We start from the raw sequence: 22500 nt of genomic DNA on the forward strand, positions 1-22500 counted from the left end.
CCCCCATGAAGGCCTTTTGGCTTGTAGCGACCCGGGTTTGATTCCCACCTGTGGTCCTAATTCTACACATCTTTCCCTCTTATCTTCAACCCTCTTTCCTTTCACTCTTCAGTCTCCTGTACATAAAATATTTACAAAAAGAAATAAGATACACTCTTTTCCTTTTAACTTTTCCTTTTCCCATCGGGAAAGTCCCGGGATAACATTCATGAATCGTGATCCCAGCGTGTTTCAAGATCTTCACGCACACACACACCCCATCCTGCCTCCTTTGTGTCCCTAGAAGTGATGGATGGACGTTCTCTCCCTTCCTCATCCTCCCTCTCCTTTTATCTCTGCTCCACTCCTCCTGCTAACCACACAGCTGTCGGCCAAGTCAGGCTGGTTTTAGGTATCAAGAGTCTTTCTGCTCTGCTTGCGATCATCTCTTGAGGAGGAAACTGAGAGAGTTTAGATGAGAACAGAACCGGGGGGATACCCATCCACCCGGGACTGAAGGAACAGAGTGAACATAAATCTGTATGTGTGTGTGTATGTGTGTGGGGGGGGGCGTCTGCGTAGATGTGTGTGTATGTGTGTGTGTGTGTGTGTGTGTGTGTGTGTGTGTGTGTGTGTGTGTGTGTGTGTGTGTGTGTGTGTGTGTGTGTGTGTGTGTGTGTGTGTGTGTGCATGCAGAGATGAGTGGGTAAGGTAGACGGTGAGAGAGGATGCTGGAGGCAGGGGCGCGCAACACAGGCTAGCTTGCTACACTGCGCTGGCTCACAAACAGACAGGCCGACGAGAGCATGGCTCCGCCACGGCAGGGAGTGTGTGATCTCTCATCTCGCTCGTGTGGTGGTGCCGGCGGAAGCGTATTACCCAGCATGCACCGGCAGTCCCCCGGGGCCCTCTACCGTTAGCTGGCTAGCATCGTATCAGCAGATAAGCACACAGGAAATGACATGAAATTGAATGGTAAAGTTCAAGTTCAAGTTCAACCGAGAGTACACATGTGTGGCACGGGCGAGCTAACGCATGCTAACAACCTTTTCTTTGGGGCTAACTTTGCGCCGCGGTCGGCACCCTGTGAGTCCTAAGCCCCCAATTAGCTGCTGTGCATTTTGGGAGGAAGGCGGTGTGATTGTGTCAGTGGCTGAGGACTTATAAGAGGATTAATAAGCGGGAGTAATCGTCAGCCTTTACTGAAACTTCATCGAGAGGCGGGAAAATAAAGCTTGCCTTCTAAGAGCTCCCTGATTGTTTTGGATTAAAGTTTCCTCGTAATGTTTTTTTTTTTTTAAATACTAGAGCTTTGTGGTGGAGTGGGGAACTGGGCTTCTAACAAAGTTTATATCAACGGCACAATTTAAACTGCTCCAATACTCACTAGTTTACATGGTGCCCTTACACAAGAGAGAGAGAGAGTAAGAGAGAGAAGGAGAGAGCAGCCCTGACAGAGAGAGCCTACTAGATTTATGCAGGAGAGGGTTGACTATAGTCAGGGATAAAAAGCTGTTTCACGCTCTCTTTTACTCTGTATATCACTCTCTCTTGCTCTCGGCCTCCCTTGCTCTCTCTTGCTCTCTCCCTTTCTTGGTCACACTCTTTCATATCTCTCTCTCTCTCTCTCTCTCTCTCTCTCTCTCTCTCTCTCTCTCTCTCTCTCTCTCTCTCTCTCTCTCTCTCTCTTTCCACCTCTCCACCTCATCTCCCCTCTCTCTACCCCTCCACCTCTATTGGCTGGAGACAGATGAAAGGTAATGGGAATCCACACCCACTGTCTTTCATTAGTGCTGGAGCGTGTTGCTGCCTGCCTGCGCCCGGACGGCTGCCAGCCCCCGATACCATTTTCTGGAAAAGTAGTGTCGGAGTAGAAGCAAACCACCCCTCCCACACACACACACACACACACACACACACACACACACACACACACACACACACACACACACACACACACATACACGAATACACACATGCACACAAACACACAAATACACACACACACACACACACATGCACAGAACCACACACAAACAAACACACACACACACACACACACACACACACACAAAAGCACACACACACGCACGTGCACACAAACATACACAGAGCCACACACACACACACACACACACAAAGAACAACACACACACACATAAGCTCAGAAAGAAAAAGAACAGAAGGAAATATGTGAGGCAAGGAATGGTAGGAGGGAGGATTTTGTTGTTTTAATGAAGAAGATGAAAAAATATAATAACATAGTATTAGAAATATTTGATGTAAGCTAAGACAGCATTCATCAGTGATCTTGTAGAGATGAAGTCATGAGGAGGCCATGGTGTGCGTGTGTGTTTGTATGTGTGTGTGCGTGTGTGTGTGTGTCTGTGTTTATGTCTGTGTGCGTGCGTGCATGCGAGTGTGTGTGTGCGTGCCTGCGTGTGTGCGCGGGCGTGTGTGTGTGTGTGTTTCCTGAAGGCAGTGCCGGTAGATATGGGGTTAAAACAGCCGTGTCTGCAGCGAGTGCTCTGCAGCGTCTTGCTGTGCGATTCTGACATTGGAGCCGTGGGTGTGTGCGTGGGTGCGTGGCAGAGGCCGTCACAGCACTGATACTCTGCCATGCGTCTGTCAACGCACATGAGACGGCCGTGAGGTGAAGAGCGGAGTGTAGAATTTCCTCATTCTCTCTCCCTCTCTCTCTCCCTCTCTCCCTCTATCCACCCCTCTCTCTCTCTCTCTCTCTCTCTCTCTCTCTCTCTCTCTCTCTCTCTCTCTCTCTCTCTCTCTCTCTCTCTCTCTCTCCCTCTCTCCCTCTATCCCTCTCTCCCTCTCTCTCTCTCCATCTCTTGCTCTCTCACTATCTCTTCTCCTTCCCTGCCTCCCTCTCTCAGTCTCTGTATGAGCTTTCAGCAGACTGATATCAGGTTTCTATTTTTAAAGCCCTGCTGGTCTAATTCCTCTCTAATGTTTCGTAGTTGTGTGGTCCCTGGTCAACCAACGATCCCCCCCGCTATCTGTATAAATACTAAATATACACTCTGAACCCCACTCTGAAACCCCTTGAATGTACAAATATTTACCCTTTATGTAAACCATGTATGCACTCTGTATAAACCTGATACATATATATCAACCGGAAACAATCTGCAACATATCTAAATGTTTGGCCTGGCTGAGCGCTGGAGGCTGTTGACCAGTAACAGTGGCCACTGCAGAGTCTTGTGTGTGTAACCCCAGGCCTGTGCTGTCCCTCTGTGCTTCAGAACTCCATGAAGGTGATGTTCAAGTGCCTGTGGAAGAACTGTGAGAAGGTCCTGAGCACTTCCTCAGGGATCCAGAGACACGTCCGCACCATTCACCTGGGGTAAGGTTCCATGACGCCAGCCCCCGGGGGGGGGGGGGTGTTGCCCATCAGTGTGTGCAGGTGGGGTTGGATTGGAAAGAGTCACGAAAAGATGGTCAAATCTAAACAGTATGATAGGAGAGGATAGATTATTTTGTATCCAGTGATATATCCTGCTCCAAAAAGTTGCCAAAATACACATAAACATAATATATAATATTTATTCAACAAATCTCCTATTAAAATATTTGTGTATTCCTTCATGGTTTGCTAGAGTGCTCTTTTTCTTGAGTACACGTCTGCACCACAATCAGCTTTGCCTCATCTCAAATGTTGTCTCTCCATGCAAAATACACAGGTGTTGATTGCTACTCTACTGTGGGTCTCATGCTAAGAAGGAGTGAACACGTGTTGGTATTATGTCTGGATGACTTATGTCACTCGTTTTTCGAAAGTATCCAACCGAAAACATCTGAGGCCTCCCTTCTGGCCTCCATCCAAAGCCACTCCCCAAAACGTGCGACTAGCTTGCTAGCTTTAGCCATAGGTCTGTCTAGCCTCGTGGAAGACAACAGTCATGCGCAGTAAGGCAGACGGTGTGCCGGTAGAGGCATAGGTATGTAGACATACCGATGGAGGCCTTCCCATCATTACATTGGGCCGAATCAAAGCATTTGACTTTCTTATTATTACAGGTGTGACAGCCATAGATACCAGATTTTCTTTTTCTCAAGAGCATTTGATTGATTGATATTGATGTATGGAGAATTTAAACTAATATGAAGAAACATTTTGCTGTTATAAGTTGCCCACCATAGCTTTAAGCAGAAGAGAGATGCCTGCAAATAATGATCAGAGGGTGCTCTTACTGCCCCCTGCTGTCAGAAATATATAACAGCACCACCCAAACAATTTACGTTGTAATGAGTTATACAATTTTCCGGATATTTCAAGTGAATGGGATAGATAAATAGATAGACCATTGATTCAGATAAGCAATATGCCTATAAAAAGCTGATAGGCAGTTTCAGTTTAAATCCTTTTAAAGTAGCTGTTCAATAACTATATAACTATAATAATTTATATTGACTTATTTGTTATTTATTATTATAAGGATAATTTCAAAGCTAATAGAATGAGGTGTGTCTTAATCAGCCTGTTTAGTAATGTGATCCACCACTGATTTGGAGTCATAAGGTCACATGACCTGGGCGCTATTGAGAAAAAATGCTGTATTTTCATAGAAATATTAATATATATGAATGGATCTGGCTTGCATGAAAGACATACTCCGTGAGCTACAGGGCCTCTCATTGAAACTTCAGCGGAGAGATATGTCACTAGTGGTGGGCCAGGCAATGTATGGAGTCACCGTCATCAGCGGCCTCTGAGGGTGCACTCACACTAGGCCATCTGGCCGTGGCCATGGCCGTTTTCACACCTTCACACCGTGCTCAAATCTGCCAGTGTGAGTGTGGCCAGTCTGGCCAGGCCAGGCCAACTTGGCCACTTGGGAGAGGTGTGCTGCTAACGTACGGGCCGCCACGGTACAGATGCTAATGAGCCGACACGCGCACACGCACGGCTACGCAACCTGAGCTGGATGACGTATAGTCCATGCGACGACCACAGACATAATAAAGGCGACGAGCCTTCTTTCCCATTAAATGGTAAACATGGCGTCAAGCGGTTCAACTGTTGGTTCACGTTGGTCCCATAGAGAAGTCGAGTGTCTGTTAGCTATTTGGGCAGACGATAAGCAACAGACTCATCAAAGTGCGAACTGTGTTCTCTGTGTTGTTGTCCATTGTTGTTAAAACTCTGACTGGCGGCAGACTTTATTATGGTCCATGCAGCGGACGCTTGGTGATGACGTGTTACTTACGACGTGATGACGTATGTACAAGAGCCTACCGTGGCCAGGCCACAGTTGCGACGGCCAACGGCCACGGCCAGATGGCCTAATGTGAGTGCAGGCCAGAAAACAATGGGGCCAGTTGAGCACGGCTAGGTGTGAAAACGGCCAACGGCCACGGCCAGATGGCCTAGTGTGAGTGCACCCTGAGCTGTCAGCTGTTGGCGGGCTTTCACCGGCAGCAGTCCCCGCAAGTGCAGCGGTGGTGGTGTCGGTTGTCCCCAAGCTAGCCTCTGCCGAAGAACTCGCCTCTTGCTGCTCCTTAGATTCATTCGTCTTTGATTTCTTTGTAAATCCGAAATTTGCGAGTAGGTTCCCCTGTTTTCTTCTAGACATGACTGCAAAACATGTAATACGAAATTGCGCGGGTCCAGCGGCTCTCCGATGTCTGATTTTAAGTGACGTTTAGGACATGGCGCCCCCACGCTTCAATGGTGAGGACAATAATTGCATGCAGGCCGGTATCTTTATGAAGATGATAAATCACCGTCATGCGCAAATCATACATTAAAAATAGCCACATTTTACACTTGATCCATGATTATGCAATACAAAAACAAAAAGGAAATGCATGGGAAAAAACAGCATTTTGCCAATATTTTAGAGACCCCCCCCAAAATTTCAAAAGTCATGTTTTCAGGGGACCTCATGTCTCATTAAGGGGGGCTGAGACCCCCCTGGCCCCCCCGTCGTTCGCACCCTGTCTGTCTCAACGACCAGATAGGGCGTCGCATTCGATCCCACTGACACGGAGTCCCTCATGCAGGCAGATGAGCGACTCGGACTACAGCGATGGCGAAGAGGACTTCTACTACACGGAGATCGAGGTCAACATGGACAGCCTATCGGAGGGCCTGTCCAGCCTCACCCCCACCTCGCCCACCACGGCCGGACCTCCGCCCGTCTTCCCGCCTGCACTAGCCCACATCCCCCGCTCCGAGCACATCTGCGTGAAGGGGGTCCCCGGCGACGCCCCCAGCCTGCTCAGCCAATCGGCCCCCTCCACGCTCTGCCACATCCGCACTGACCACGCCTACCAGGTAGAACGCGCGTACGACTTCAGATAAGATTTGTGCCTCATTGTTTGACTGTTTTTTTGTGTGTAGCGTGTTATCTATGTTTAGTGTAGGATTGTGGGAGGAACGTCTCTTTTTGGTATTAGCATTGTGAAGTGATGAATCATCATCCACCAGTCTCTCAGAAACCAAACACAGTGAACAGACTCTTTTGTTCTGCTTGCCATCTGCCCTCATGCTTTGGTAGTATAGATACGCCATTCTTAACACACACATATAAACACACACACGCCTACGCAACGTCTACTCTGAAACCCCTCTTCTGCTGATTCAAATGGTCCCTTCTACTCTATTTCAACCTCGCTCTCATATCCATTTCTCCCATTTCACTCACCCATCGCTAATGCCTAACCTCACCCGGCCGTGTGTGTGTGTCTCTATTTGTCTGCTTGTCGTCTGTGTGTGTGTGTGTGTGTGTGTGTGTGTGTGTGTGTGTGTGTGTGTGTGTGTGTGTGTGTGTGTGTGTGTGTGTGTGTGTGTGTGTGTCTGTGTCTCTGCGTCGTTATGACTGTATCTACGTGTTACCGTCCATGTGTGCGTGTGAATGCACATCTGAATGTGTGTGTTTGTCTGTGGCTGCATGTGTATGTGTTTGTGTCTGCGGTTCTGTTCTGTTTGTGTGTGTCGGCATTTCCATCCATTCCTCCAGGCCAATGCCTTGGTCAGTGTCCCAGTGGCTTCAGAGCTGGCTGGCCCGGGCAGCAGCGCTGACACTGGGAACAGCACCAGTGTTTCATGGCTGCCCCCACCCGTTGCTTTTAAAGGCCTGCTTCCGGTGAGTCCGGCTTGCTCTCTCTCTCTCTCTCTCTCTCTCTCTCTCTCTCTCTCTCTCTCTCTCTCTCTCTCTCTCTCTCTCTCTCTCTCTCTCTCTCTCTCTCTCTCTCTCTCTCTCTCTCTCACACACACACACACATTCTCCCCCCTCTCTCTTTATTTATGGCACTGTCATCTTCACTCGACAGTTGCTTCTCTGTCCTGTGTTTCCTCTAATATCCTGCTTACAGCTCTTGGATGGTTGCGTTCTCTAACCCTGCTTTTTGCTCTGCTTCTTTCCTGCTTCATCCCCCCATTGAATCTATCGGCCCGTCGTGTATGAAACCTCTTGTTGTGTGCAGCGTACAGCATTTGTATACCGCATACTGTTTCCTTGCACTCCCTGGGTGGGCTGTGAATGACCATGACTCAATGTGACCTCTCTTGAAACGTCCAGGGTCCATTAAGTCATGTCCGGGCTGTGAGCACAGGGGAGCGTAGGCAAGCTGTGCCCGGCGCCAACAGCACTGTCAACAAGACCCACGCTCTGACAACACCGGCACCCAAACCAGCCCTGGGAACCAGGTACACCCACCTACTGACAACTCTCTGCACTGCTCTTTCTGTGTGTGTCATGTGTGTGTGGTTGTTCATGTGTGTGTGTGTGTGTGTGTGTGTGTGTGTGTGTGTGTGTGTGTGTGTGTGTGTGTGTGTGTGTGTGTGTGTGTGTGTGTGTGTGTGTGTGTGGTTGTGCATGTGTGTGTGGTTGCCTGTGGGTGTGTGTGTGTGTGTGTGTGTGTGTGTGTGTGTGTGCGTGTGTGTGTGTGTGTGTGTGTGTGTGTGTGTGTGTGTGTGTGTGCGTGTGTGTGTGTGTGTGTGTGTGCATCATGTGCATGCGTGTGCAGCTGTTCACATGTGTTCGTAAGTGAGTGGGCTTACCTTGCCTTCTCTGTTGTTGCCAAGGAGACCCCGAGGGGAGGCGAAGAAGTGCAGGAAGGTGTATGGCATGGAGAAGCGTGACATGTGGTGCACAGCCTGCCGCTGGAAAAAAGCCTGCCAGAGATTCACCGACTAAAAGGCTACCCCCCTTGCTTCATCGAGATGGTCTCCTCCATGATCCAGAGCCACAGTGAGGCGGACTCCTCCAACGAGGATATGGGGGTGGTGGAAAAAGAGAAATGACTTGACTATGAAGCTCTCAGCACTGCTTCCCTACAGCTTTTGTAGCCAGCTTTTGTAGCCACTGCGCTGGCTTCAAACACAACAACAAAACCAACGGAATTACAACTGGTGGGTTAACACGCGCTCAAGAAAAAAACTAAAAAAACCTAATGTCTGTTTTTTCAGAACTGAGAGATTTGTAATCTGCTGGCCTTGATTCATGACAGTTTGAAGACTTAAAGATAAGCTTTTTTTCATATATTCATGTGATCACCAGGATCGTGTTTAAGCTACTGTTAAGGTGGGGTTGGGGTGTAGAAAATCTTGTGGGGTTAAACCCACTTTGCTCCATCAGCATCTTTGAGGATATATGTTTGTCTGTTTGTCTGTTTATTTGACAGCAGATCTACCAAAGGCAATCATTAATCAAAATCTTGTTACAGCCAGTTCAATTTCAATGCCCATCTGTAAATAGGCAGAAAACACGGCTAAGAACCTCTACTTCCCCTCTTTTATTTTTTTGGAATAAGCATTAACAGTAGAAAAAACAATTATCTTCAACTTCCACCGTCTGACATTATTTCTGTCTGACTCCATAATGTGAGATATGTGCTTCCTGTATAGGAAACAATCAAAAGTTCTGCGCGTTGTACATCTGTCATTTGCATAAATGCACGTAAAAAAAAAAAAAAGACAACAAAAAAAACGCTCACACAAAGTGGTACCAAAAGTTTCTCTTTCGTTTGTCGTTTCTAATCAAACATGTTTAAGACTATCCACTTTTTATTTTGTAGCTGTAACCTAGATATGCACCTTGAAGAATTATGTCTTCTCTCAGTATCACTGTAACCACAGCATACTCCCGGAAGAGTGGATCTCAACCTTCTTATTTTCTGCAACTAGTTGCCGTGGTAACTGGTGGTTGCACTGTGCAATCTGTAGGATTGCAATACGTGATATTGTCTCTTGCTTTGAGTTGATTCGTTAGTGTTTAAACAAGTCTTCAGAGGCGTGCGCCTGCGTGCGTGTGTTTGATTTTGTGTGTGTGTGTGTGTGTGTGTGTGTGTGTGTGTGTGTGTGTGTGTGTGTGTGTGTGTGTGTGTGTGTGTGTGTGTGTGTGTGTGTGTGTGTGTGTGTGTGTGTGTGTGTATGTGTGTGTTTGCGTGTGTGTAACTCACACAGCAAACTTGCTATCAGGTCGATCTCCCCCGAATCACTGACTAATTGCTGATAGATCCAACAGCTCACATTCAAACATGTTTAAGGCGTGTAGGGCCTTCAGCGTATGACACATTATGATGGCACAAAGCCATTATAGGGCACTCATCATGTATTAAAATAACCACGATTGGACCGAACAAGAATTGTAACCGTCTTTCAGAATTAGGATGGATGGAGGATTTTAGCAACATAATTATGGCAGTTACGGTCACACAATCACCTTTCCCTGAGGCATTTCGTTTTATATTGTGAGCTTGAAAGCATTCCTGTCCTACAAATGTATCAAGAAAATCAAGTCGTTCTGTCCTGTTAAAGTAATCACTGCCCTCTAGTGGATAATAGTCAGGTTACACAATGCATTTTACTCAATAATAAGTTGCCTCTCAACTCGAATAGCTTTCAATATTGATGTGACGGAAAGTCATGCCGCATTACTTGTGCCGCATAAATACACAGGTGCACGCACACACTCAAACAAACAAACAGACGGACACACATACATGCACACATACACACACACAAACAAAAAAATACAGAGTGCCTGTTTCTTCCTATTTGTTAACTTTTGTAAAAGATAAACATATGACTGCAGAACGATTTGGCTTGGCAATATAACCTCTCTGTTGCCATAGGGACGCCTGCGCTGCAAGCGAAATGTGTCCAGCGCAGCATCATTGGTGACTTGTCAACCCTTCCAATACATCCCAAGGGAAGACACGCGCCTCGTTAGCTTGGATGCTAATAGTGGTCACAAACTGGCGTATATAGTTAGACTTTAACAAATACCAGTCTTTTCTTGTTTGGTAAACCAACGTTTTATTTACATTTTGGGCTTTTTTTCCTTGAAAATAAAAAAAAGTTTATTTGCCTGTAAAGAATAAAGTCCAGTGGAATCTCAGATAAGCAGGTTCTGCTCAATATCTTAGTGTGAAAACAGTCTACAGGTATATTCCGGTCAAATTCACAAAGTGCCAATGACAAGAACATAGAAAAAGGAAAGGTGTGTATATGTACCTAATAAAATTGCACTAACTTGCACTGCGCAAAGTCATGTTTTTATACATGGGAATTTTATAAAAACATTTTGAAGTAAAATGGAATTTCTTTTTTCATTTGTTTTTGTTTAGTCCTATCGGGAAATGTTGGGGGGGGGGGGGGGTAAATCACTGCCTGATGGGGCTTCAGGGATGCGGGAGGGAGGGGGTGTCGGGATGATGTGTTTCACCCTGTGTTGCACTCTGTGCTGAGGATGGTTTTCGACAGAACCTAGTTTGGTGGATAAGATGCTGATTAAAGTGTTGTGGGTGTGTGCCTGTTGGGTGTGGTACGAGCAGGAGAGTCAGAGTGGCAGCAGTGGGAAGCAATCGGCGTCACTCGGTAGTACATCATGATAGGTGCTCTGTAAATGCCGGGAGTCTCCTGAAGAAGACCCTTTGACTCCCTCCTGTAAAATAAGTAATATCTTCCCCTAGCCTCTATTCTGCTTGGAGTGAGTCTAGCTGTGGTGGTTGGTGCAGTGTTTGGCGACCAGTGTCCCAGTGTCCCTCCCGTTGTTCATTGGTGTTGGTGTTCCTGAGGTTCTCTAGCATGGCCGACCGAGGTTCTCTTTCTGTCTCTCTCTCCATCGCCAGTTGAAAAGCACTTTACAATTTTTTCCATCAACAGTTGCAGAGATCGGTGCTTTCATCGGACGTTCGCACGCGTGCAAACTGTTTCAGGTCCATGGTCTCTGCCTACCATCGTTTTCTTTTTGAGTGAATTGCACTAAAATGGCCGCCACAGTCCACCGGTCCGGGTGCTTTCGTCCTCAGGTGTGCTTAGGAACGCTTGGTCAGAGAGAACTCTGGGGTAAGACAAAAAATAGTTTGTTTTCGAGAATAGAACCACAAAAGTGACGAACGACCGAATCAAACGCTGAACCTAAACGTTTGGGCGAGTGGGAGCAGTGCCAGTTTGAAACTCACATCATGTTGGAGGTCAGAGGTGGAACTTGGAGGTGGCGTGGAGATGCCAGAACAGGGAACAAGTTTCAGCTCTGAATGAGTGGGCCTGGGGGAATTGGGCACTGGCAGGTAAAGAGTAGTGGGATATAGACTATTATAGATTATTATGTTGTTAGATGGATTTGTAGTTGCCGGGCTTTCCTGTATAAACACATCATATAGACACGTCCGTGATGGCTTGTTTTCTTACTTTTTATCTGTGATGTTATATCTGTTAAATTAAAACAAACTGTTTTACAGCATAAGTTAGTCGCATAGAAAATTTTCCTCTGTGTGTGTATTTTAAGGTAATTTCCAAGCTATAGTAGACTTGTAAAGACGCAAATGTAAATTGTAGCTTAGAGGCAAGTGGGAGAAGACAACAACCGGTTGAATGTAAAGCGTAAAAAAGAAAAGATTGTGTGTTAATTTCCCTTGTTATTATGCTGGCTTCTGTTATCATGAACCTGTAGCGCTTCCTGACTTTACTATCAAATCACACACACACCAGCAAGAGACCCACCGCCACATTTCGTAATCAACATACACAAACACACAACAATGCAGTATTCAGCTTCAAATCCTACTTTGTGCAATGATATGGTTTAAAAAAAATTGAACAACTAACCTGAGCTCATGGCTTATGGCTCCTGCAGATAATCGTCATGCCTTTTCCATGCCAAATGTCAGATATGTCATATTTGTATTATTTTCCGTTATTGTAGTCGGTGTTACTTGTGCTTTTTTCGTGTCAAAGTTTATGCCAGGCAGGTTCATGTTTTGGCCTTCTGGGGTCTGTCTTGAGGACAGTGGTTTAGACCGGGTGTGAATATCTGTCCTGCCTCGCACATTCCAGCAGACAGCAAAGCCTCGGCCGTCATCCGTATTGTGTCTACGACCGAATCCTACGTGTTAATGTCTCCTGTGATCTTCTTCACTACATTTCTAGACCCTGTACATTTACTCCCCTGTTCCGTCATTTGCCTCCTGTCCTGTGCTGCTTCACCGCTACCCCCCTACCCCCCATCCATGTGTCTATACAGTTAATTAAGCTAATTATACCCTTGAAATGTGCATCATTGAAAAACAAAAAGAAAAAAAGCTTTCTCTTTTCCCAAATACGAGCTAAGATAAGTTAAGAGAAGTGGATGTTGCTCTCCTGATTGTCAAGGTTCTGTCGTTGTGTACGCCAACCGGCGCCCTTTCAGAGCGACAGGGATCAACAAAGGCAGCTCCGCCGCCCGCCTCTTGCTTCCACTCCACTGCTGAGCTCCACAATCCCCTATTTTGCATTTCTGTTTGTTTGTTTGCGTACGTCGTCTATGTCACGCTGTCTTCTGTTGAATTCTATCTCTGCTTGCTGTGTCCATACTGAGCCCTGTTAGCGGCTGTTGTGAAAGCTGACCCTTTGCTTCTCATTGATTGATTGATTGACATGTAAAGTTGTTATCATGCATGTTTAGCCTCGCTTGTTTATGTTATTTTCTTTATCATTTTTTTTCCCTCCATACTTTTTTTTCTTTATTCTTTTAAGAGATAACACTGAAGGTTTTTAATGTGTGTGTTTGCTTGTGTTCTGCGTGTGTCTACGCTTGCCTTTACAGCAGCAATCAGCCGTTGATCATATAAAATGATCCCCGTTTTCCATTCACCGTGCTTCGTGGCTCCGTGATGCTATGCTATGGGAGACAGAGAGGGAAATACACACAGCTTCAGCCTTAGGCCGCGACCGCTGAGGGGGGCTATCCACTCCACAGCCCCCATACATACACACACACATAAACACATGCATACACACAGGAAGCATTTTCTTAGGAATGATGCCCTCAAGGATAGTGTGAATGGCAAGCCTGTGAGAAGTGCTTGGGAAGATGGATGACCTTATATGGACATGTGATGATGATGCTGGCCATGTGATCGATGTGATGCTATGTAAAATGTCATGGAGAGAAAATAAAAACGTGAATGGATGAAGTGGGTGCCTTTTGGTTGTGTTTATTTCATATTTAGTGACAGCATATATATTTATGTGTAACTGTATACTGAGAAAATTATATATCAGTGGAGAAAATAAATATGATGAGTTGTACTTTATTCATCCCAAACGGGTATATTTCTGAATAGGAATATGTCATTGGATTGGAAGAATAATTAGTGTCAGTGTACTAACTTGAATTTAATATAAATTAATGAATGGATAATTTATACTCATATTTTTTATTTATTCAATTTTTTTCAAGGATATTTCACATCCCCTATTTTAACTTGGGCAACTAAAGGATCATAAAATGGACGCCACACATTGTAACTTCTTTACAGCAGCAATTTCAAAATTTATTGAGACTGATTGGTTTTTTGCAAATAAAAGTCAAGCTAACTTGTCCACCACACATGAAGTTCAAAACAGGCTTGAGAGACCTCTGAGGGTCCAAGCCAACACCGACAACAGAAGGCTTGTGGTTGACCGTAGAAATAATTTTTTTAAGTGGTTAGTATTTGCAACCCAAAAAAATATTTGCACATGGAGCAATTATTCTGCCCAAAAAAACAAAACAAGTGTAAAAATGGGACAGTGTTTTTTGTAGTTTTTTTGTAATTATTTAACACATTTTGTTACAAACACAGGTTAATGTTCATTATCGATATAAATTCAGTGTCAATATTGAACAATATTATTCCAAACCAAAAAAAATACCTTGGGCTGCGAATGTGACCCTTTACAAATAAAAGACACACCGCCAAACCCAAGAAAATAAATAATATATAATAGTAATATAAATTCATATATATGAAGGTATACACACATCACTCTTAAAAGAAGAAGATAATCTGAAGTAACAAACGAAAAAAGATCAGATTTGAAATATAGTATAATATAGATATACCCATATCTATGGCTTCATGATTTGCACGTGGTAAGCGATAAAGGCTAAATCAGGGATTGCAAAAAAAATTACACAATGTCTATTTAATACCCATAGTCTGCAGAGATTTAAAAAAAAGCAAACAGTTCCAGTTTGGCATTGTGTGGAATAATATAGTTGCAGTTGTCTGCGGATGACTGAAAAAATTGCGCTTTGGTATGACGAAATGAACACAGGCATGCAGTTAAGAGCACAGAATAAAGGGCACAGAGTGTCATCAACACACCAGATAGGAAGAAACTAAATCAAAAAAACGAGCCGGTCCCTTATTTTTTTCTATTTTTCTCTCTCTCTCTCTCTCTCTCTACAATAACAACAACAACAACAACAACAACAACAACAACAACAGTCTTTCCTCCAGAAGTTTGCATCTTTGATCGGATTCATCGTTTCATCCCAATAATCTCTTCTTTCCATCCATCGATAACCAAATATTAATTTATATATGGACGCACACAAGCACAAACACACACACACACACCCTCTCTCTCTATCTCTCTCTCACTCTCGTTCTCACACACAGACCAGATGTAGGTGAGATGTCATTGAGGCACATATTGTTTGGGGAGGAAGGGAGGGGGCCAGGGAGAAGGAGGGGGGGGGGGGGGTTGATGGTGAACATTTTCCTGAAGTTACAACCCAGCATGAGGAAGAGGACGTACAGTAAAGGCAGTGAGGAGGATGACACAGGGGGTTCGGGATGGGGTGGTGGTGGTGGTGTTGGGTGGGTGGGGGGGGGGCGAGGTGGGGGCGGGTTACATGAACACACAGCACCACGGGACGCGGGATTGGTCACGGACTCTCGGATCCCAAATCTTACTGTCAAACATTCAGAAAAAAACATCCTACCCATTGGTTGGCTTCTTCCCTATAAAACTAGCAGTATTCTGTCAATGGGCCAAGCGTCACCACAATAAATAACCGACATAAAAAAACACTTGAATAAGGGCTGTCGTCAGGCAAGAAGAACAAAGTGTCTCGTTGTGACAGTGACTGTGAGAGTGGCCTGGTGGCCACTAACGTGTTCACAACACACACACGGTTCCACTGAGGGACCACGGATGCATCACATGGCCCCTGAATGTCCATGTGCCAGAACTCGAAGTGTATGCAACACTAGGACCCAGAGCATGTCGATCCAGTGATGGGCGTGTTATCTGAGTGCTGTATTTCTACGCCTTCAGTCAGTGCTTCCTGAATTTGTTCCATTTGAGGTGTTACGCAATGATGAAACATCTAGGGTCTGTGAAATCGCATTTTAGGTTTTTAGGATGTAGTCTTCATAAAATAGCAGGTCTGTTCAACCGCAGCGCTTCATAACACACACAGTAATACAATAACGTGCACTTTATAAACTGTTACAAATGGTGACATATTTCAAATTAAAACCTCAAAACAAATGACAAAAAGCTATTAACCACAATAATTAATTCAAAAAATTACCTGCACACACATACACACATACACGCACAAACATACACGCTCACACGCGCAGATAAGCACACACTGAAACAAAAGCACTTCATGTATACAAGGTACTTGATTGTTTTTGGTTTGATGTTGATCAATTAGAGTACATCTTCGATGCAAAAGCGCGTTTCTCAATGTATGATAATCAATATCGAACAGATACCTTTGAAAATTCAAATTATTTCCCTCGGTAGAAAATATGCAATTACGACTGAAAAAGCGTCAAACTGGCACAATAAAAGGTTGATAAAAGCCCTATGGCTTGCTGTCCACAACAAGGCAAAGTATAAAAGCTCTTTATTCTTATACAAGATAGAAAATATCAAAAAGAACACACGATAAAGCTTAGCATCCAGCACTTCAATCATAATCATTAATTATATAAACAGCAACAACAGCAACAACAGTAATCAAAGTTCTGATAGTTTTAATATCATATCGACCGCCCTATTTTTGAATTGTCTTTATCAATCTCTTGCCAAAAAAAACAAAAAAAAGATTCATTAGGAAATCAATAGAGACTTTAACACTTATTTGACAAACAACATCCAGCCGAACCTCACCCACAATCTCTCCTTCTGTTTCACCCCACGCAGACACAGTGACTTCCAAAACAGGGAGTCACATGTTTGACTTCAGTAAAACATTTATCAATAAATAGCGATTAAACCAAAGAAACTAATAATACAAGAGCAAATTAACTTTACACAATTCACTAAGATCAAACATGATGGAGATTTTCTGCCAAAATGTCTACCTCTTTTTTCTATACATACAAAATCTCAGTAAAGGGTGTCCAAGGTCCATGGAAATTGGGAGAAAAAAACTGCATGTTCCACTTTTTAAATTGAAATGATAAAACTGACCAGAGGGCAATGTGGTTAAGGAAGAAAATCAGGTCCTCTTTTTGACATCAGAGACTCTGCTTCCCAATCCATACACACAACCTGACCTCCTCCAGACAGGCCTCAGAGAGAATGAGAGAGACAGGGAGAGAGAGAGAGAGAGAGAGAGAGAGAGAGAGAGAGAGAGAGAGAGAGAGAGAGAGAGAGAGAGAGAGAGAGAGAGAAAAAGCGAGAGAGAGACACAGAGAGATACAGAGAGAGAGAGACAGAGGGAGGCAGAGAAAGAGAGAGAAAGAGAGACAGAAAGAGAGAGAGACGGAGACAGAGAGACAGAGTAGTTGAGGGTAGAGTTGCAGTTGTATAGGATTGTGTTGGATTCTATGTATTATTGACTTGATATGTTATCTCGAATGAAGGGTTCCTGTTGTTAGATAATAGCTAGATCATGCAACGTTTGTTGCTGCATAGAGCTTGAAGATCACTCTCTTTCTCTCTCTCTCTCTCTCTCTCTCTCTCTCTCTCTCTCTCTCTCTCTCTCTCTCTCTCTTTCTCTCTCTCTCTCTCTCTCTCTCTCTCTCTCTCTCTCTCTCTCTCTCTCTCTCTCTCTCTCTCTCTCTCTCTCACACACTCCTTCTCTCATTCTCTCCCTCCGTTAAACCTCCCCAAACCAAAAAGAAAAAAGAAATGTATGTACATCCGTCACACCCCTCCCGTATCTTCTTGTAACATTGGTCGCTAGAAATGTGTGGAAACATCAAACAAAAGATTCAGGTCCATCACTTAAAAGGCATAGGCTATATGAACAGCAAACTGCATTCTGCAAGATCCAAGGTTGATTTTGTCACACGTCATGATAACAGTCAAGAGGACGTAAGGTATCCTCCTAAAAGGTAGGTGTGGTCACCAGGTTGTCTAGGTTTAAGTAAAGATTGGATCCAAAAATTGTAAACCGTGGGTTAAGGGGGTTGGGCGGGGGGGGGGGGGGGGGCAGGGGGAGGAGCCTTAACTGTGGTTAAAGTGCAAGTCTGTGGCAGTTGGGCTATGCATTGGAAAGAAGATGTAGCATCGGGCATTTCGCCATGACGCACGCAGCGTTGCAATAGATTCAAAAGTAGAGTCCCTTAACTTAAACAGACACCCCCATCCCCTACCCAGTACCCCCCCCCGCATACCCCACCCACACTCCACCCCATGGTTCCATCTGAAAAACAGAAAGAAAAAGTTGGAAGCTGATAGCATCCAGACGCTCTTCCTCTCTCTTGCTCTCTCTCTCTCTCTCTCTCTCTCTCTCTCTCTCTCTCTCTCTCTCTCTCTCTCTCTCTCTCTCTCTCTCTCTCTCTCTCTCTCTGCACGCCCACCGGCACCAACGTCTTGTCTTCCAATCCTTGGTTTCCATGGTGATTGTGACAGCAAACCAGCAAAAAAAGCTGTGGTCCAGCCAGGTCCTTGGACGAGTCTATTACATATTTCCAAATTTCTCACAAACAGTAGAGTACAAAACTATGGTACTCTGGCTTGATCCCCTTGGAACACGGAGGAAAAGGAAAGTGAAACCATAGTAGACAAAAGGAACACTGCATCAGAAGAGGATAAGGAGGTAAGCAGGAGAAGTCTGTCCCGAAAGCCATCGTCAGTCCCTCTCCTTCCAATATGGCCGTCACATCCCTAGCTCAAGGTTGCTATGTTGTGTTGCTGTGTGTGTCGAGTGCATGTAAGTACATGTGTGCACGTGTCTCTGTGTCTGAGTGTGTGGGTGCGTGTGTGTGTGTGTGTGTGTGTGTGTGCCTGACTGTGTCACCCACAACGGTATCAGATGGTCGTTGCGCATCGCTCTACACATTCCCTGACCGCTGTCCGACCTGAGGAGGCCACAAAGAGGCCAGAGATCTGGGCCTCAAGAGGTCACGGCAGCAGCGATCACTTCAACTGCGGTCGGTGAAAGGGGCCAATCAGTGGCGGCGGCGTCTGGAGAGGCCCCTAGGAGATCCAACCGAAGTCCTTCTCGCTGCCGTTGCGCGTCTCGCCCTCCGGCGCAGACGAGTCGCTCTCCTCCTTCTCATTGTCCTCCTCTGCCGCCTGCCGCGCCGTCCCCGAGTCCTTCCACTTGCCCCTCCCCGCCGCTGCCGCCATCTCCTCCCCCTCCCCCTCCCCTTCGCCCTCCCCTTCGCCCTCCCCCGCCATCTCGCCCTCCATCTCCGCCTCCATCTCGCCCTCCGCCATCATCTCCTCGTCGCCGTCGCCGTCGCACTCGTTGGCCTGGTCGTCGTGGAAGCGGTGGTGGTCGCCGGGGTAGAGCTCCTCCTCTGGGGAGATGTCCCCGGCGCCGGCCTCCTCCTCCTCCTCTCCCCCGTGGTGGTGGTGGTGGTGGTGGTGGCGGTGGTCCAGCAGCGCCGCCATGCCCCTGCCGGAGCAGTCGGCACAGACGCCGTGGCGGCGGGAGCCGTGCTTGATGCCCACGCTGGCGGCCGACATGAACACCCGGCTGCAGACTTTGCACACGTACTTCTTGTCCTTGCTGTGGACCTGTTGGGGCAACGAAGGGGGAGGAGGGGGAGGAGGGGGAGGAGGAAGAGGGGGCGTTGGAGCACGTGGAGCAGCACAGGTCGTTCAGAAACCCCCACAACATGCTTGGACTTTTTCATTCAAAGTAGGCAAAACTAATTTCACTTGTTAATTCTTTGGTATTGGTTATTTTTACACCAAAATGTAATGTTTGTGACTTACGCCATGTAAGCTTTAGGTGTGGTTGATGACAACTAACAAGCGATATATTTTTACTTATAATATGGAAAGTCGCAGTCGTGTTTATTTAACCTTAGCACAGTTCCCATCCTATCAAATAAGGTCAGCTGAGAGCAAACCATTCCCCCTGTGATATGACCTATTCACCTCGCGGATGCATCACATCTTATATAAGTATGATCGAACTGAAATGAACACCAAGCCCTTCAATAGTAAAGCACACGTCCTGAGTGATCTGCTGCCCTCTGCTGGTACACAGGAGAACTCCAGCGTGCTTACCAGTGTGTGTCGTTTCATGTGCTCCCGCCTGGTGAACTTCTTGCCACAGATCTCACAGGGGTAGGGTCTCTCCCCGGTGTGGGAGCGCATATGCCTCTTCAGGATGCACTGGTGCATGGCCGAGAAGCTGCAGTAGGGGCACTTGAACTTCTTGCGGATCACCGTGAAGTCGTTCACTGTTGGCGGAGAGAGAGACAGCGAGAGAGAGGCAGAAAGAGAGAGAGGAGCAGAGAGAGAGAGAGAGAGAGAGAGAGAGAGAGAGAGAGAGAGAGAGAGAGAGAGAGAGAGAGAGAGAGAGAGAGAGAGAATTGGGAAAGGGTGTGGGTGTGGGGGGAGGGAAGAAACAACCGGTTAGCAATTAATCAAAATCCTTGCATTTAAATAAAATGCTAAAGTGTTCCTGCTGCATTTAAATTGGCAGTATAGTGTAACAGCCTCATCAGTTCCCATGGCCATACTTATAACAGAAGGTTTAGTTGCCCTGACAACAGTTTTTCCCCCCCTGCATACAAAGACAAAGGGGGGGGGGGGGGGGGGGGGATTGTAGGAAAGGTAAAGGAAATGTATGAACATCAACACAACAGCGGGGTGGCAAAAGGAAATACTGAAGCAAACAAGGGAAACACAGCTAATATCATGTCCTAACCTTATACTGTGCGTTTGCGTACATTGCCAATAATCTCAATGTCTAGACATAAATGGCAGTGGGCTACATAAAGGGGATGGAAGTAGAGTACTGGCGTGTGTGTGTGTGTGTGTGTGTGTGTGTGTGTGTGTGTGTGTGTGTGTGTGTGTGTGTGTGTGTGTGTGTGTGTGTGTGTGTGTGTGTGTGTGTGTGTGTGTGAGCAGCATGTCTTTGTGTGTGTAAACATTTAAAGGAACACAGAACTGTCTTTATATTTCACAAGGACAACACGCACTACTGCTACCGTAGCAAGGTAGGGAGGGAGCACAGAGAGGGGCTTTGAGGTCGGACTAAGATGTGTTATATTTACCTCTGTCTTTAAATAGACACTGCTTTTTTTTTTGGGACTGTAGACAGGATAATTAATCAGAAAGAAGAAGACATGCAGATACATGGAGAACAAGAAATGCATTGAAGGTTATGATCGCACTTTGGATTCAACTGGGAAATGGAAGAATGGGATTATTAGCACGCGCTCGACAAGTTCCTGGATGGGAAAGAAAACAAACAGCGGAATCGTTTGATTCAGCCTCCGTCCCAATTTAATAATAGTAAAAGCTATGCAAAGGAGCTGCTTTGATTAAGAGAGGATCTCTCTGTGAAGAGGCCAACAAAGAGGAAATACACAAAAGCAACTGCACAATAGTTGTTTCATTTAATATTTACCCAAAAAATGAATACGGGAAAATACTTCAATAGGATGTAAATAATTTGCCGTTTCACAAACATGACCCTCACCCAGAATCGACTGAGCACCTTGTTAGTTCCTACTTTTGGATCAGATTTATTTTTCTCACAGATTAACACTGGAGTGGTTTCTCTAAACAGGTCTTCACTTTTGTTTCCGACACGCAAATCACAAACACATCGGCAAACCCTTTCTAAGCAAATAAAGGAAACGGTTATGTGAGCGATATGGACATTATGAGGACACACAATGACACACAGATCAAAGATGTCCCATGGTATCTATTGAGACATCAGTGTCTGTGGGGGCAATCTCCCATTAAAAGAGGGTATATCCTCTGGTTCACGAGCGACTGTTCTTCATTCATTCTCAGCGCAAACAGACTCTTAATTAATTCCCACTCCTTTCATGGCTCCTCGCTACAATAGGACTCATACTGGTCCATTTTCCCCCACTGCTGCCACTTTAGCTCCGAGGTCAAGGGTCAAGGAGAGCCAATTACTGTCCCGCTTTAGCAAATGCGTCGTATGAGCAGGACTCAGCAGATGTGGGTCAGAGAGCAAGGCACAAAGAGCATGGCTCCCCAACCCCCCATGCAGTATGGCTGTTTCTACTCTGTTGGCCGGCTTTGTGTCGTTCTCCCATCTGTAACGTTCTAAAGACACGTGCAGTAGGTAGGAGGGCGAGGGGAACTACAGACTACAAACACTAGCTCTTCCTCCTGAGCCCATCCTGCGCGTTGGGCGTGTTCCGTTTTTCTTTTTAAATGCCGCTCTGCCTACTTTTATCTACAATGCCAAAATCAGGGTTTGGCCGTTGGAATTTATGGTAGTTTATGGCCCTCATACAGCAGGGCAATGCTGCTGACTTCCTGAGGGTGGTGCTGTTGTGTGAGCGGTGGGGCCACAGGAACGCCTGACAGCTCTCCACCAGTAGTGTCGAGGCAGACTCTTTCATTCATTTAGTAAGTTTCAAGTGTTGAGTTTAGGAGAGTTAAGAATATTTGAGCGAGGTCCTCCTGTGTTGCACACAGTCGGGGGACCGGTAGAAGCATTCAACGTAATGGACGGCATTCGGTAAAAACATCCTCGTACTGTACCTGATACCTGTGCTGAAAAAGGAGGAGGGGAGAACTTTCCAACAAATGGGATACGGGCATACATTTGTATTTTTGTATTTTTGTTTATTATTTGGTTTTTCAAAGAAGAAGTAGCCACACACATAATAATATATACTATACACTGTATCTAACCATGCCATTGGTCCACAGACTATGACGCGCATCGAAATGCTCCTGTGCGTATCAGAACCCGGACGCTGGTTCTGTGCCTTCAATCCTATTAGGTCCTCCCAATCCAAACAGGAACTCTCTGAGGCTCCACACAGTAGGGGGTCTGTAACCCCTTTTCCCTGAGACATGTTCCTTGTAAAAGCCTC

General features: G+C 45.8%; 2 protein-coding genes across 4 annotated transcripts in view; one reads left to right on the forward strand and one right to left on the reverse strand.

The window, feature by feature from the left end:
• slc2a4rg (SLC2A4 regulator) overlaps positions 1–13405 on the forward strand; it is a 37925-nt gene extending 24520 nt beyond the window's left edge. The window contains exons 5-9 of one of the 3 annotated variants that reach the window (XM_030361107.1): positions 3243–3343; positions 6004–6277; positions 6963–7088; positions 7524–7651; positions 8033–13405. In XM_030361107.1, coding sequence (XP_030216967.1) covers positions 3243–3343; positions 6004–6277; positions 6963–7088; positions 7524–7651; positions 8033–8141 — 738 coding nt within the window. In that variant the 3' untranslated portion in view covers positions 8142–13405. Of the gene's footprint in view, positions 1–3242; positions 3344–6003; positions 6278–6962; positions 7089–7523; positions 7652–8029 lie in introns of all 3 variants that reach the window. The other 2 variants (XM_030361100.1, XM_030361114.1) reach the window with 2 other exon arrangements.
• A 330-nt stretch (positions 13406–13735) lies between these two features.
• Positions 13736–22500, reverse strand: part of zbtb46 (zinc finger and BTB domain containing 46) — a 20135-nt gene continuing 11370 nt past the window's right edge. The window contains exons 6-7 of the mRNA XM_030351065.1: positions 19691–19866; positions 13736–19192 (exon numbers count right to left, since the gene is read on the reverse strand). Of these exons, the coding sequence (XP_030206925.1) occupies positions 18647–19192; positions 19691–19866 (722 nt within the window). The 3' untranslated portion in view covers positions 13736–18646. The remainder of the gene's footprint in view (positions 19193–19690; positions 19867–22500) is intronic.

The sequence above is a fragment of the Gadus morhua genome, chromosome 1, assembly GCF_902167405.1.
Source record: "Gadus morhua chromosome 1, gadMor3.0, whole genome shotgun sequence".
In the NCBI taxonomy this organism is placed as follows: Eukaryota; Metazoa; Chordata; class Actinopteri; order Gadiformes; family Gadidae; genus Gadus; species Gadus morhua.